The sequence below is a fragment of the Lepisma saccharinum genome, chromosome 1 (genome assembly GCF_977018435.1).
Source record: "Lepisma saccharinum chromosome 1, izLepSacc3.1, whole genome shotgun sequence".
Taxonomy (NCBI): domain Eukaryota; kingdom Metazoa; phylum Arthropoda; class Insecta; order Zygentoma; family Lepismatidae; genus Lepisma; species Lepisma saccharinum.
Window position 1 is genome coordinate 186,578,732 of NC_139229.1, and position 15,589 is coordinate 186,594,320.

General features: G+C 38.5%; 1 protein-coding gene across 8 annotated transcripts in view; it reads right to left on the reverse strand.

The window, feature by feature from the left end:
- Nucleotides 1–15,589, reverse strand: part of Mlp60A (Muscle LIM protein at 60A) — a 50,559-nt gene that overhangs the window by 26,482 nt on the left and 8,488 nt on the right. For all 8 annotated transcript variants that reach the window (XM_083144442.1, XM_083144434.1, XM_083144452.1 and 5 more), the window contains exon 3: nucleotides 1,425–1,596. In XM_083144442.1, the coding sequence (XP_083000568.1) occupies nucleotides 1,425–1,596 (172 nt within the window). The remainder of the gene's footprint in view (nucleotides 1–1,424; nucleotides 1,597–15,589) is intronic.

The window sequence follows — 15,589 nt, forward strand, 5'->3', positions numbered from 1 at the left end:
CTTATGATAACAATAGAAGAGGAAAAGTTCTTGATTTCCTCGTTATGTTGAGTGGCAATCTAATGTAAGATGATGTAAAATACTTTTCCATTTATGTGTATGTTTAATATTCCATTGGCATACAAAATTTTCACATGTAAGTGCCATTGAGTTTACTAATTATTACATGAAAGTAAGTCCAAGATTCTTACTGTATTGAATTACTTTTGAAAACATATTCGTGAATTTCATTGAAATGCCTTGTTTAAAATTGGCATTAGAATTAAAATGGCCAGTTCTCATCAAAGAACAGTTTCCAGTTTAAAAGAATCAATAATTTGTTCTGATGCAGATTAAACAATATAAATGGTAATTTTGTAAAAGTTATTTACATGTGAGAATCGATGTTAGACATTGAACATTTTTCCTTTTTTTATTGCATTCTCAGCAAGACAAAAGAAGGAAATATTAGGTCAGTATATCCACGATGGAAGGTCAGTTACAGATATGTACGTACTCCAGTCAAGTTGATTGACCATCCACACAGATGGATGGGTGATAAAGTCAGAAATACAAAGGGGGAGGGATGATAGTGTGCATATCAACAGTAACATTTACATTCTGTTTTGAGTAACTGAATGAAGAGTCATATTTCATTAAATCATTTTAATCTGTAAAGTAGGAAAAATGATGAGCATAAAATACAGTTAGAGCCTTGCTCGTCTGCTTCTGTGTTCTCAACTGTGAATGTAGAATTACAAGATTGTTGCCAACCAAAATACTTCTTACATCAGAAAACAGTGGGGCATATACATGAAAATATATGATATTCATATCCACTTACATTAGAAATAAGCCACTCAGCATCATTACACTATTACGCACCCAACCAGACATTGCAAAACAACACTTCACAATTTCTGAGGATATAATATGCTCATCATCTGAAGCTAATATATTGGAAATTCTATCGCATAACTGTTATTTATGTGATTTACTGCTAATAAATTATCTATAATGAATAAAAATAAACATGATACAAAAGATGCAATAATATAAAAAACAATCCTCAGAATAGTTTGACAATTTATACAGGTGTATTAGGAACCTTCAACAAGTAAGTGTCTTCAGGTTTCTAAGCTCTTAAATAATTATATAACATAACTATTATATTTTCTTCTTTCTTTAGTTCACATATGTGCCCCAGGACTCTAGGAGTTTCATGCTTTGACATTTATTATGGGAATAAAATCTTATTTACTTCTGGTTACTAATGATAAATTTTCCAGATGGATAACGTGAGCTTTGAAAGCCTGTATTCTGTGTAATCTAATAATTTCTACTTGTTTTCTAAGTTGCTAAGTGAAATTCTCAGTCTTCACATGTTGAGCATTTTAATCCTCCTCCATCAAAATGAAAGTAAAACATGTGGGAGTAATACTTACGAGGCAGATTCCTCATTGCCCAGATGTTCACCCTTGTCCATGCTCAAACAGCCAGCTCCACCACCGAACCCATAACCCTTGGGTCCATATTTACGAGCATGGCAAACTTTGCAGAAAAGTTCGCCTTCATGTTCGGCACAGTTCGTTGAATCGAGACTCTTGTTACACAGCCCTGCAGAATAAAATTAATGGAAATTATGCATTAAAACAAGAACATTTATACATTAAAACAAGAACATCATATAGGACACTTTGTTGTATGGACCGCAAGTGACAAATAATTTGTATATAAAATAGTTCATACAGTCCTAACATATAAAAGTTTCCATACCACTGTTTTGTGAGTTCATCCATGACTTCCTGAACTGAAATGTGTCCCTTCACTTGAATTGCTTGCACTGATCATGGATATAGATTGAACAGGCACGGTGGGCCCTATAGTGCACAGGATCAGTGAACCCCCAGTAATGTACAGCATTTACCTTGAGAATGAACAGTAAGCAATTCTTTACCTTTTGACACTTTTTTCACTAAAATTTCTACACAATAAGTCATGTATTTGCGTCCGTAACATGACAAATTATTTTGCGGAGAAAGAGAAACCGCAAGTCGGCTGCCCTGGTGCAGTTCCTCAGTTGAACCCCCCACAGGACAGCTCCTGCCATAGTGAAGGTTCGGGCAGCAGGCAGAAGCTCGGATTGGCTATATGGGCAAAATACATTGAAGAGGATATTGCTGAAGCTATATCTCAAAGAAACGGACATGTGCAGTTCGTGTTTTCACAGCAGATAGCACCGTTCTCGCTGCGATTGCAGTGTTGCCTTGTGAGGTTCAAGTTTGAAGAACATTCATTACATATTCAATCTTCTCTGTTGAATAGTTTTTGTGCTGAACGTCTTGGCATAAATGCAAAATTGTGGCAAAGAAGGATGAGTAGAAATGAATGAAAGCTGGAATTAGATACGATTAATTAAAATAAAAGAGATACATTACTAAAATAACTCGTGCATGCATTCAGAATTTTTCCTTAAAGATGGAAACACTTCGGGTATGCGAAAGTAAAAGAATGGTGCGATCTTAGACAAGAAAGGAAGACATGACTAACCCTGTCGGTGTCAATGTCTCAAGTTTGTTTCTTTGTTAGTTTTTGAAGTGCTTGGATAGTTGTTGGAAAGTATTGACAAAGATTGTATTGATACTGTGAGTGAAGTGAAGGATGGGCTATGTTATGTCATTTGATACAGTTTAGCCTAATGTAATTGTTCCTGTCTGCGCAGGTAAGAAATGACCACTAAAATGCGTCCAATTAACATAAACAAACTTTCTCGTCCGTTGAAAGAAAATTAGAAATAAAGCGTGTGCCGGTCGACCAACTCCAAATTTGAAGAAAGAAAAAAAAAGCTGTCGTGTTTCAATGAAAGGGTCTCAGGTTTGATTTCTAGTACGCACATGCCATTGGTTACCATTTCCCTTTAATAACTGTAGGACCATTGTGATTAGTCATTTTTTATTTGCAGGCATGTACGTCGGGAAGGGGATAAGGTGCCACACTCGCCTGGATAATTAATGTCAACCTAAAACTATTTATTACACACATATAATTTCATTTCAATCACAATATGATTAATTATTATAAAGGTGTTGCAGGGACCGAAGGAGTGTTTTTTTGAGAGAACAACACCATCACAGGGACAAATGTGCCTCGTTTGTGCCCCCTGGAATAAAAAATGATCTTGCTTCCCATCCCAGGAACATCCTGAGAACATCCATGATTTTTCAATAAAGCCCCCAATTTCTTTCATAGAGGCACAATTTATTGTAGTTAGTTTCAGCAGCCCTAAATTTATTCGCACACCTCTACTATGAAACCTCATTCTCACAGGTGAAAAAATTATGTGCCAATCTTTTAAGCCTTTTGCTTGGCGAAGAAAGTCTATTTACAGAAACTGAATATGTGTCATATGTTTTCAGTGAACCCCCAGAAAAATAATGCACAAGCCACGCCTGAGATCCGTAAACTAAATTTGTACTATGAAATCAATGTTAGAATTGCACCACCAGCTATTCTACAATTGAATGCCGGAAACAGTTCGCAAAAAGTTATGTGTTAGCTAATAAGCGCTGGATTCTACACTTAGGTCAATGAAGAATCTAAATAGACTGTACGATATATAATACCTGAGAAAATGGAAAGATGTTTATAGTAATAGAGTGTGTTTTGTTTTTAATATGGAGTTTGTCATAAATGTTTAGTGGCACTTTGTGTTGAGGAATAATGCATGATTATGTGGTCCATGTCTATTGAAGTTAACTTGACATCTTAAGTATAATCTGCGTGTGTTTGGATACATAACAGAAGCATTAACATGGCAAATGGCAAAGTAGGAAATGTGAGTTTTGTCTATGATTAATTGGATTTAATCATAGCTGGAGGAAAGGTGTTATACGTGCCAGGATTTGACAGATATGATTCAGATGAAGGAACCGTTAACATGACATTATTTCACACAATGTTACAGGAAGTAAACAGTGAACTTGGATGTTCTTAATTGGTTGCATGTATTAAGTAAATGTGACAAGTGTATAAAATCCAATGGTATACAAGGAATCATTGACATTCAAAAACAAATAGTTTCACTGTATATTTGATGATGATTTTAGCATGCCTATGAAGGACTTTCGATTAAATCTGACACAACTCCAATATTTAAGAGACTTATAATGTGCACTATAATATGCAAATGCTATACTGATTTTGACTTCATCCAGAATTTAGTGTTGGTGTTCGTTCTTGGCTAATTTTGAATATGAAATTGTGTATAAGAAAAATTTGAAGTAGTAAATTTGTTGTCAGTGTTGCTGTTGCAAGGAGAAACAGCTGATGTCAATGTTATTGAGTTTGTAAATGTGATTAAGCTTACAGATTGTCTTTAAAAGATCTCCAAAACTACTCAAGGGCAAGATGAGATGCTGAAACAGGTCAATAAAGTGCCTTATGTAGGTTTGCTGGAATCTAAGATTAAGGACTCTAAAATACACACAAAGGAGTTCAAAGCATTGGAAAGACGACCAAATTATGAACGTTGGTGTGAAGATTATATATTATTAACTATGGAATTCTAGAGTTATTATATCAAAATGCAATGGGGCGGCAGGTATTAACAAAGTTCACAAGAACCACAGTGACATGGTCAAAGTGAAGGTGTGAAAGATATTTGTGACATGGAGTAGACAGATACATTGAAGATTATGTTAAATCATGTGACATATTTAATGCTATGAAACCTGAAACTAAAAACAAAGAATACATACAACAGTCGGAATGAAATAACAGAGCCTTGGTAGAGAGCACACATAGATTTTTTGCATTTTCAAGAAAAAGTGTTGCTTCTTGTATTAGGTTAATCAAAAAGTAAATGCAATGTTTTTCTTTTCTTTTGGCTGTACAGCTTTCTGCGCTCACAAGCCGATAGATAGTATTGTTGTCTTCGCCTGTGGCAGGTTACAGCGTCATCACTTCAATTCGCTCTGCAGTGTTGCCAAGTAAACATGGCTGCGCCACTGTCCGTGTGCATCACAGAAGAACAGCATTCTGTAATCCGTTTTTTGTGGTCTGAAGGTGTACCAGGAGCTGAAATCCATAGAAGACTTTCAGCACAATACGCCATGTTTTACTGCTGCGAAGTGTTTACCAGTGGATTGAAAAGTTCAAAACCGGTCGAACAAGTGTGAAGGACGAGGAAAGAGCAGGTCGTCCAGCCACATCCACTACTGATGACATTGAGCAAGTCCGTGAGCTGGTTCTGAATAACTGACGAGTGACTGTTGATGAAGTGGCAAACCATATGCACGTTAGTCATGGTTCTGCATATGAAATTATCCATAACAGGCTCAACTTTCATAAAGTCTGTGCGCCAGAGCATGGAATGGAAACACCCTGAATCTCCAGTGAAAAAAAAAGTCAAGCGTCAACATTCTGCAGGAAAAGTGATGCTCACACTTTTTTGGGACTTAGAAGGGGTAATTATGAAACATTATATGGAAAAGGGGACAACAATAAACAGTGAACGATACAGTGATATGCTTTCGAACAAGTTGAAGCCTGGAATTCGAAGCAAATGATGAGGTCGATTGTCGGAAGGCATTCTTTTGTTGCATGACAATGCACGTTCCCATACCGCCGCCAACACCGCTCAAACTCTTCAGAATTTGGGCTTCGAGGTGTTAGAGCATCCTGCATACAGTCTTGATCTTGCCCCATCGGATAACCATCTGTTCGGTCCACTTAAAGATGCTTTAAGAGGCCGTCGATTCAACACAGATCAACAGGTGAAGGAAGCGGTGCATACGTGGCTTGCTGCTCAACCGAAAACCTTTTTTTCTCGGGGTATCGGAAAGCTTGTGGAACGTTGGACCAAGTGTATTGAAGTGCAGGGGGACTATGTTGGAAAATGATATCATTGTAAGTTTTCTATTATTGCTGTGAAAAATAAAAAAAATGATTGCATTTACTTTTTGACTGACCTAATAGTTGGTGATGGACGGGATGTGAGTTGTATTATCATCTATATCATCAAAGATGTAAGGCTTTATGTTGAGACTAATTTCAAATTATATAATCAGGCTTATACCTTAGTCATGAATATTGGTCAATCTCAAGAAAATTTGTAAAGATCTAGGGATTGTTTTAATGCATTCATCCTGCTAGTAATGGACAAGCTGAGAGCAAGCACATAGTCAGGGGGAGGGATCAGAGGGCTGAAGCCCCCCAAATCCTACAACAGATATCTAATTTAAATAGTGTATAGTGGTAATAAATTTTACTTCCTTAGCAGGATTAAACATCTTGTATAATACATAAGTTGTAATATACTGAGAAATTCATCTCCTAGGCTTCAACCCCCCCCATTTTTGTATTTAGATGGCAGCTGATGATAAGAAATGAGCACCCTCTAAAATAAAATTCTGGGTACGGGCCTAGCTGAGAGGCATGTTCGAAATAGTAAGGCTGTTCTGAAATGCAAATTATACGAAACAAGAAGAGACGAGAAGCATTTTGATGTGAATTACAGTTTGCTAGATGTACTGCATAGTATCTGAATGGCTCCAAATACCATTAATTTGAAATCACCTGCTTAACTGATGCTTGCATTTGAGCCGAGACTGATAGATTATATAGATCAGTTGCAGGATGTTCATGACTAAAACGAACATGAGTCAGTGGATGTGTCAAAGTGTGGGCGAAACTTGACAACTGATATTCTACGGGAGAGCAGGGACATAGATTTGGAATATTGAAGTTGGTAAAGATGTTAAGTTGGTGTATGAAAACCAAATATAGTGGAGGAATATGAAATGAAGTGAGAGATGGTAATAAAACAGGCAATAAGAATAATGATGAATTTTCAGAAAATCATGAAGAGAGATATGAACAATAATTGTGTGCTTAAGGAAGACAAGAGAGGAGACAATCAGAGGTAGTGAAAGAAACTGTAAATATGGATAGATTTCAAGCCACAGATTCAAGCATGTTAAGGAGAGGTCGCGGGCAGAGAAAAGCATCGGACAGATTAGATTTGAGTGTTTGTGGCAGTACAACCCAGCTTGATAAGAGGACAATAGATATTTGCAAGATTTTATTTTGGAAGGAGCTATTACATATCTGTGTTCTGTCAGGAGGTGGTGGAATACACAATAAAATATTTCACAATCCATGGCAAAATAGCCCATGAGGTCCAGGTCACCTAAAATATTTCATAATACCCCCATTTTTAGCCTTTGTTTTGAAAGTTGTGCAAAGACAAAATTGGCAATTGGGAGTCATTTTAAGGGAAGTTTGCATTTACCACTTAGGTTTTCCTGAGTTCTTGCGGCTGAAAATTTTGGGAGGGGCTGTAGCTCCTCCTGCTTATGCCAGTGATATTTCCTGAGCGTACAAAACCCAATATCAAAATGGTGCCCAGGTTTGAGGAGTGTATAACTGAAGAGGAACAAGCTAAGGCTGCCCATAGGATTTTTTTCCTCAGGAAGAGGCAGGATAATTTGCATTGGCATCTAATCCTCCCACCCACTGAATTTATCCATGTTGATCCATACATCATTCCTCAAGGGGAGGCAATCACCTCACCTCTCCCCCCCCCCCAAGATTTCAAATCTTAGCCTTCATAAGACTTATATTTTACCTTTTATTATCATTATTATTATTATTGTTGTTTTACAAAAATAACATTAAAATTGAATTGAAAATGACATGGTGGTGTTGCCTAGTCCAGACTTGAGTCAACTATTTAAATAGAAACTGGATTTAACAACTTGCTTCCTTTCCATAAACATATATTACTTTGTTGATGAATAGTTTTTTATTTTTCTGTACTTCTTCACAATGCACAGATATCAGAAACCACTTCATCTGCTGTATTTCATGGCACCCCTCATACATTTTTACATGCTACAATTTCACTATTTGAATTCTATGAAGTATTCACCGGGGCGGGGGTTTAAGACCTTTCCTATAACAGCACATTTAGATTTTCATCATCGTGGAGGATAAGGGAAAAATTCTCTGAAGTTTTTCTTATGTTTTCCCAATGCAAATAATCCTAGACATTTTTGTTTGTTCTACCTCTTACGTTACTTCATAGCTACAGCTTGATGAAAAGCAATTTTAAGTCTAACCAATGATATATCCTTCATTTCCTTTAATGTCATCATATGTGGCAAGATAGAGAATGAAGTACTGACAAGCAATAAAGGATTCTTATCCCACTTAAATTAATAGTTACTTCATTGTTTTGTGAGAAAATTGTTTTGTCCAATTCTCCCTTCATCACAACCTTCTGTGAAATTAACTGATGTTAGCCAATTAGATGAACCTTGATATACACAGAGCTGGAATGTGAAAATAAAGGCTTGCTGCCAAGTCTTTCTTCACAACACGAGTGAATGGATATACCACAGTGAATGAAGTTACATCAATGAAATTCTCAAAGTCCGTGTGGTTTGCATCACCAAAGCTGTAGTTGCATAAGTCTCTCTAATAATAGGCTGGAACAAGGTCCTGGAGATCTACTTCATGGTGAAACAAACCAAAATAACATAAATATGCAACACACAAACTGTTTGTTTCTGTGGTTTTTTTTGTTCGTTTGTGAGCCTTTTTTTACTTAGTGACCTCAAGTTGTCAACTGTGCCTCTTCCTGCTATTCTAACAGCAGAGCAAGACAGGAAAAGATATCTTTGGGTTAGGAGTTCAGTTTTACTCTTCTTTGGTTTCTTGAGTTTTTATTGCTTGGCATAGCACTATAATTCAGCTTTACATTATAAATATAAACAACAGGTTGTATTTTTTCTTGGTGCTTCAAAAATTACAAAGTACTGCAGTCGGGCTGAAGTGTTAACGAGTGTGCAATCACAGCGCAGGATGGTTATTTTGACAAAATCCTGCTTCCCTACTGGCTGCTTTGTGGAGGGGGATTTTAATGTTGTCGGCTCTTGCAAAAGCAGTGGGCCTAATTCGCTGTCTGACCGCGAGTTCCTTCGCAGGTAGATGTGGCAACACAGGGTCATGGCCATAAAGGCAGTCTCCGTGCCAGTTCCTGGCCCGGTGCACTTATAATTCTTTTCTCACAAATGATGCATGTGCTTAATGCATCAGATGCATCCTCTGCAATTTAAAAAATGCAGTGTATATTGTTTTATTTCCCCCATACCACACCAAAATTCTTCCCTAATCTTTGGTTGTAATACTGGATGCCATCAGTAGTGGCTTCTGCCTATTCGCACAGTCACACATGCACACCCAAATAAATCTATATTGCAATTGATTTTTTGTATATTTATTCATTGAACATCACCGCCTTCAAAACATCAGATGTCCCCATGCCACTTCACCTTCCATTTACTTCCATGCTTCACCACGAAGTGCCTAGAGAAAGTAGATAGGCTCTTCTGGTTTGGGTCAGTGGCCTTTCCAAGGACTCCCTTCACACTCAAGATTTGTGATTATCTACTCCCATTCTGGTGCGGGCATCCCTTTTCCATCATGTAATGTTGAAAGCCTATGCCATTTGAGAGTCGAGGGCAATCCACAAATCATTAAATTTTCAGAAATTTTCTCTTAGAAAATGGAAATTTCGACGGCATCTTCCCAATCTCACTCTGTTCTGACTTTTTGTGATGATTCATAAATAGTTTAAAATTCATTTTTATTAATTCAGAAATTTGATTTTATGTAATCTTTATGCATAGCAGAAAGTGTTATTTAATTCATTTTCAACATAAGAAAAAAAGGAACACCTTAGGGTCTAAACCCTCCAAAGCCTTAGTTTTCAGAGAAACATCGAAAGAGATTCAGAACGATGTATTCCAATGCATGCTTTTAGTTACTGGTGTATGCAGAAGAAAGCTGATGGGGCTATAGCCCCCTAGAAAGTTTGAGAAAATTAAAACTTTCAAATGAAAGCAATAAAGAAATTATCCCTGAACACCATTTTTGAATTTGAACAACTTTTATAAGGAAGGTTAAGAATGGCAATTACGAAATATTTTGTGTATCCCACCCCCTACCTAGAACGCAGTTATGTGATGTCCACTTCTACAATTCCAGCTCCCTCCGGAAAAAGAATACTGGGTATGCTAGTGTTTGTAGTATATCACCATTCACGAAGAAATTAAAATGTAACTCATGAAATCAGACCACATTATCTGATCAAAAGTATCCACAAACTTATCTCTAACTCGTAAACTGACATCTAGTCGCCATGACCTGACCAACAGGTATAAAATGAGCAGGGAGCTATGCGTTGCTTAGTGAGAAGTAAGAGCCGAATGGATAAGTCAGGAGTTCAGTGACTGAACGTGGTCTAGTTATCGGTTGCTACATGAGCAGAAAATCGACGTGATTGTAAAGTGGAAACGTAACGGCAAAACCACAACAATCGAAAAGGTCACGTCTAATGACATAAAGGGACAGCCATGCTTTGAAGAAAGTGATTCGCGAAAATTGCCAGTCATCATGTGAAAACATCACCCAGGATTTCCGCAGTGCTACTGATTATCCAGCTAGCGCCATGACTACGTTGAGAATTGAAATAAATTGAGTTCTATGGTTGAGCAACCGCCCACAAGCCAAACGTTACTGCTGTAAATTATAAGCGTCGCCTGCGGTGGTGTAAAAGAATGTCGCCACTTGACTGTGAACGACTGGAGACGTGCTGTTTGGAGTTACGAGTCGTGCTTTACCACGTGGCAGTCTAGTGAGAGGGTTTGGGTGTGGTGAATGCCTGGAGGACGGTACCTGCCTATCTACGATAGACGAACTATTCTGTGATGACAATTGCCTGTATCAACACGACAACGCTCCCTGTCATAAAGCAGTGTCTGTAAGGGAATAGTTTCCATGCAATAACATTACAGAAATAAGGTGGGTGACCATGTTATGGCCATGTTCCTGATATTGCCACCCCCCTATTGTGAGCTAGCTAAGAAAAAATCCGCTAGATGGCATCAGCATCCAGTGAGGGGGCCTCCTAATGTGTCATGTGATCATTTCCCATCCAGCCAGGTTGAGCAATATGGCGTCAGTTGCAGGTTTTGTGTTTTTTCGTGTGACCTTTTCCTGTTTTTCTTTGGTAAGTCCCCTTTGTCTTATGCACATTTTGCAAAGACTGTTTTCAAGAAAACCATGGTACTCTATTAAGTTTATAATGCTCTTTCGATTGGTGTTGTCGTTGATGGCGTATCTCTTACGAGTTGTTCATAAATCACACGATTTTCGTGAAAGCTGACCTGCTCCTGATATGGCCATCCAGGTGTTTAAAAATAAAATAAGCTTATGTTAACATAGGAACAAAAACTAACTTGAGATTTGTAACCAGTAATTTGTTTTAACAATCTCATTTTTGGCTTGTACTCTTCTCTTGAATGATTTCACATTTTCGTGTTTCGAAATAAGTAAATTGTAACGTCAGTTTTGTAAACAACTTCATTTTTAATGGAAAATCCTGTTTTGAATCCACTTTTGGATTACAAAAAGGATTATTTAGTATCATGTTTATTCCTTTTACACCAGATTTATTTAATTTTAGCAGAACTGCACTATGAAAGTGAAACAAATCACGATTTGTAGAACATGGAACAAGGGTGACCATATCATGTGCACATGTTCCTGATATGGCCACTACGTAGACTTTTGGAATTTCGTTTTTTTTTTACCAGTAAAACTATTTTCATGGGGAATGTATTTTTTTATGAAAGTCCATTAGCCTGAGAACGATTTTTTAAAAAATGATTTTTTTCCAAAATGGCGGCTAGAAAAATTCCCAAACCTTAACATGGCCATATCAGGGGCAACCCAAGACTATTAGAAGGAAGAGGCTGGGGACAGACACGTCCATTTCCGCGACCGGCCAGGGTGTGACGTCATGGGCGGACATAATCCAGCTGAGCTTTTACCCCATACAGAAAGAAACGTGTTGACTGTTTTGAAAGGCTGATCTGTTTTGTTCTTTGTGCTTTAAAAGGCTATTTTTCCCCTCGTATTTCTTACTTGTGTGGCTGTGAAATGTTGGAGTTTATTGGAAATGAGGAAAATTAATGCAAACCACCTGCTCCCATTTCAGGAAGGTATAGTAATATCAGTAACGTCATTATTTGGCCATATAAAAGATGTGTACGGTGTGCGATACATACTGACAAGCAGACTTAATCAAGACTGTCTGGAAAATTTGTTTTCCCAAATACGTTCCATAGGCAGGCAGTATGACCATCCAACTGTGCTCGATGTAAAATACAGAATGAGAAAATTGCTGCTAAGTGCCAGTGTTCAGGCAAACCGAGACCCCAATGTTTCAGTTACAGATGACGACATCTTCATTTTATCTGAGCTTTCCAGTGAGTTACTTCAAAATACACACCACCTGAGCAATGTGGACGACTGTGAATTAATCCAGTAACATTCTGAAGAATTTCAAATAGTCTGTCATTCTGCAGACGTTCAAGGTGTCAATGATAAGCGTTTGGCAAACGATTTAAACATGCCAGAGGAAGGTTTGCGTTACATAGCAGTGTATAATATAGCGTTCAAAGAGCATAGAAATCACCAAGAATTAACAGCGAACGCAGAAGCAGAGAGTTCGTCTGAGGAGACACATAACTGGCTGTCTTTCTTATCTAGAGGAGGACTTTCACATCCCACCGATTCATTTTTTACCGACATACAGAAAATGAATCTCCACTTTCTTCAATTCCATGGCTTTAAAAAATTTTGCTAAAGGTCGAAAGTTGATTGAAGTCCACTTTATGCACAGAAAGGCTAATCGGGAGTGTACCTACAGTTTAAGGTGGGATCCGAGCCACTGTGCCATGTGCCTCCACCGGGTATCGAACCCGGGACCCCTTGATTACAAGGCGACGACGCTACCACTGCGCCATCGGGAAGGCCCCTCGAAAGTTGTTAAATGTGTTTGTGACATAATACACACAACTTTCACACATTCCTTCAAGTGTTGTTCAAAGATTCATAAGACTCGGAACTAATCCGAATGAGGAAAGTTAACGAAGAAGTGAATATTAATAGCAGAAGCAAAGTCAACAAATTGAAAAAGTTGAAGTGAAACAGCTCCTCCCTCACCTCTAAAACAGATGACTTCATAAGTATAACAATAGGTAAGTCCGCATCATTTATTATTATTATTATTTTACGCATTCAACATATTTATATATTTTTATTTCTGCCCTAATAGAACTCATTACTAGGTGTATTAACACAAATTTTACATGAAACCTAATGTTTCACAGACAAATGTGACGACATAAAAACTACCGATAAAATATGTGCGTTAATGGCTGTGTAATCCAACTGTAAGGACATACGTTATGTCGGATCCTAAGTAAATCTGTGTATTCACTCTCAATTAGCTTCTGGGCATAAAGGATCACGTGATCAGGTATGGCTCCAGCCTTCTCCTCTACTAGTCTTGGGGGCAACCACCTAAATTGGCCGGCCCAGAGCCCTGACTTCAACCCATCGAAGACCTTTGGAATGCATTAGACCCAGACTCCAACAACACACATCGCGACCTCTCTGGCTACAGCTCTTCAGGAATAATGGACTGCCATTTCTCAAGAGACGTTCCGACACCTGATTGAAAGTTTTCCTCCCAGCTAAGGGTCGTGAAGAGTCCCCCTCCCCTATCCCCGCTTGAAGAAGTATGTTCATAACAGTCCCTTTTCTACGAAGGGAGGGGATCGTAAACTTGTGACGTCACTGTGGAAGGAAGGTTTCCCTCTGCCTGACAAATTCATTTGTAAATAGCATCGAGGTGCCAATAGTTAACATCATAATATTTGATTCATTATATCATTTATTTATTTGTGGGGCATAGTTTGGACACAGGCACATATTTCGGAAATGGTCCCTGCACGTTAATCAATTGTATCACATGTAATAATATTATGTTTTTACTATTAAAATATCAACTAATATTAGTATATTACATGATATAGAATAGCCGACTCTGTGGCAGAGTGCTTTAAGTGGTCGACCTTCGATCTCGCCACCGAAGTTCCCGGGTTCAAATCCCGGCCTGGGCATGTGAGTTCGTAAGTGTCCCTCACATCAGTTTCATCTAATTATCACTCATCGTCGCGATTAGCCAAAATTGGCAGAAAAGCGGCGTAAAATAAAGATATAGAAAGAAATAGAAATCGGCAATACTTGTAGTAGAAAGAAATAGAAATCGACAATACTTGTAATAGTTATGGATTATACGCTTCTGGAGGAAGCGTAACAAACTTTTCTCCTGAGCCTGTGTGTGGGGCCAGTGCTCACCCACCATCGTGAGGAAATTCGGGAACTATGAATAAGTAGCGTAACCCGGTCACGGAAACTTCAACAACGGTTGCGGGTTGGTCGTTCTCACCACACGTCACCCTGTAACAGGTTGGATGATCTCCCATCTCAGCAGGTGTGAGTGAGGTAGTCGGTAGGTAGGCCGTGGCCCTTACAGCCTGTTGCGCCATGGGTTATTTTGTTAGGGGGAAGGGGATGAGCCCCGGACCCTAAATTCGTCATTGCATACGTGGTGCTGATCACATCACCCCCACCTTCGGCCGTGATCAAGAAAGTGTGGGGCCCTAACCCCACAGCCCCATACGCCTTCATGGCGTGGTGCATAGCACAGGGGAGCACTTTACTTTTATATAAAAACACTAATAACAATTGTATACATATAGGTCTGTATACTAATTGAAAATGTTCTTCCCTACTCCTGCCTCCAATGCTCTTCCACATAAAACTGCTGGCACAGGAAGGCAAACGTTTCCACCTTAGCTATCTGCTACCAAGGTCCTTCGACCGCTATCCTCCCACGGTCATGAGGGATCCACTCCTAATCTTACGTCCACGTTTGTATCCGCATCACGCTTGTGCACCCAACGGCAAAAATAGTAGCCGAAATGTCCATAACCATTTTAATTCAATCTGTTTTCCACAATGTGATGATCATGAATGAAATATAAACATCAATAAGCAGAGAACGATATTAGCTTCACAACAACAGAATTTCACATTTTTAAAGAACACTGGAAGTAGAATAATATAAAGAATGAAATTATTGATGTACAAATTGCCTAGTATTATATTTGCCGCCGCCTGTACCATGATCAACCTAGTGTGGACGGAACTGCGTATAGTATCAGCATATCACTTTTTGATACGTGATACGGATAAGGGAATGATGGGGTGGGAGTCGATCTTTCGCTAAAACATCAAAGAAATAATACGTGCAACGGATACGAGTTTTAGCCCTCATTGTTCTTCTATCTTTACTTTCCATCAGCCGAGTGGAATAGATCACGTGGTTTTTGAAGAGTACCGCGATGTCATTGGAAACACGCAGATTTCGCAGCAGAAGCAATACGAGAATTATTATTTGTTAATGCCCTCTTTATGCACAGAGACTAGTTGAGATGGGATATAAAGGGTGATCCATAAAGAACGCCGGATTTGAAGTTGCTATAAATGAAATTTATTTTTGGAAAAAAAGCACAAAACACATACCATTCTCTTCAGGAGATATTAAGGTTTAAACATGGAAAACAATATCAGGCATATGACCCCCCCCCCCCTACTAGCCCTACACGCAATCACTTGGTCCATGAAATTC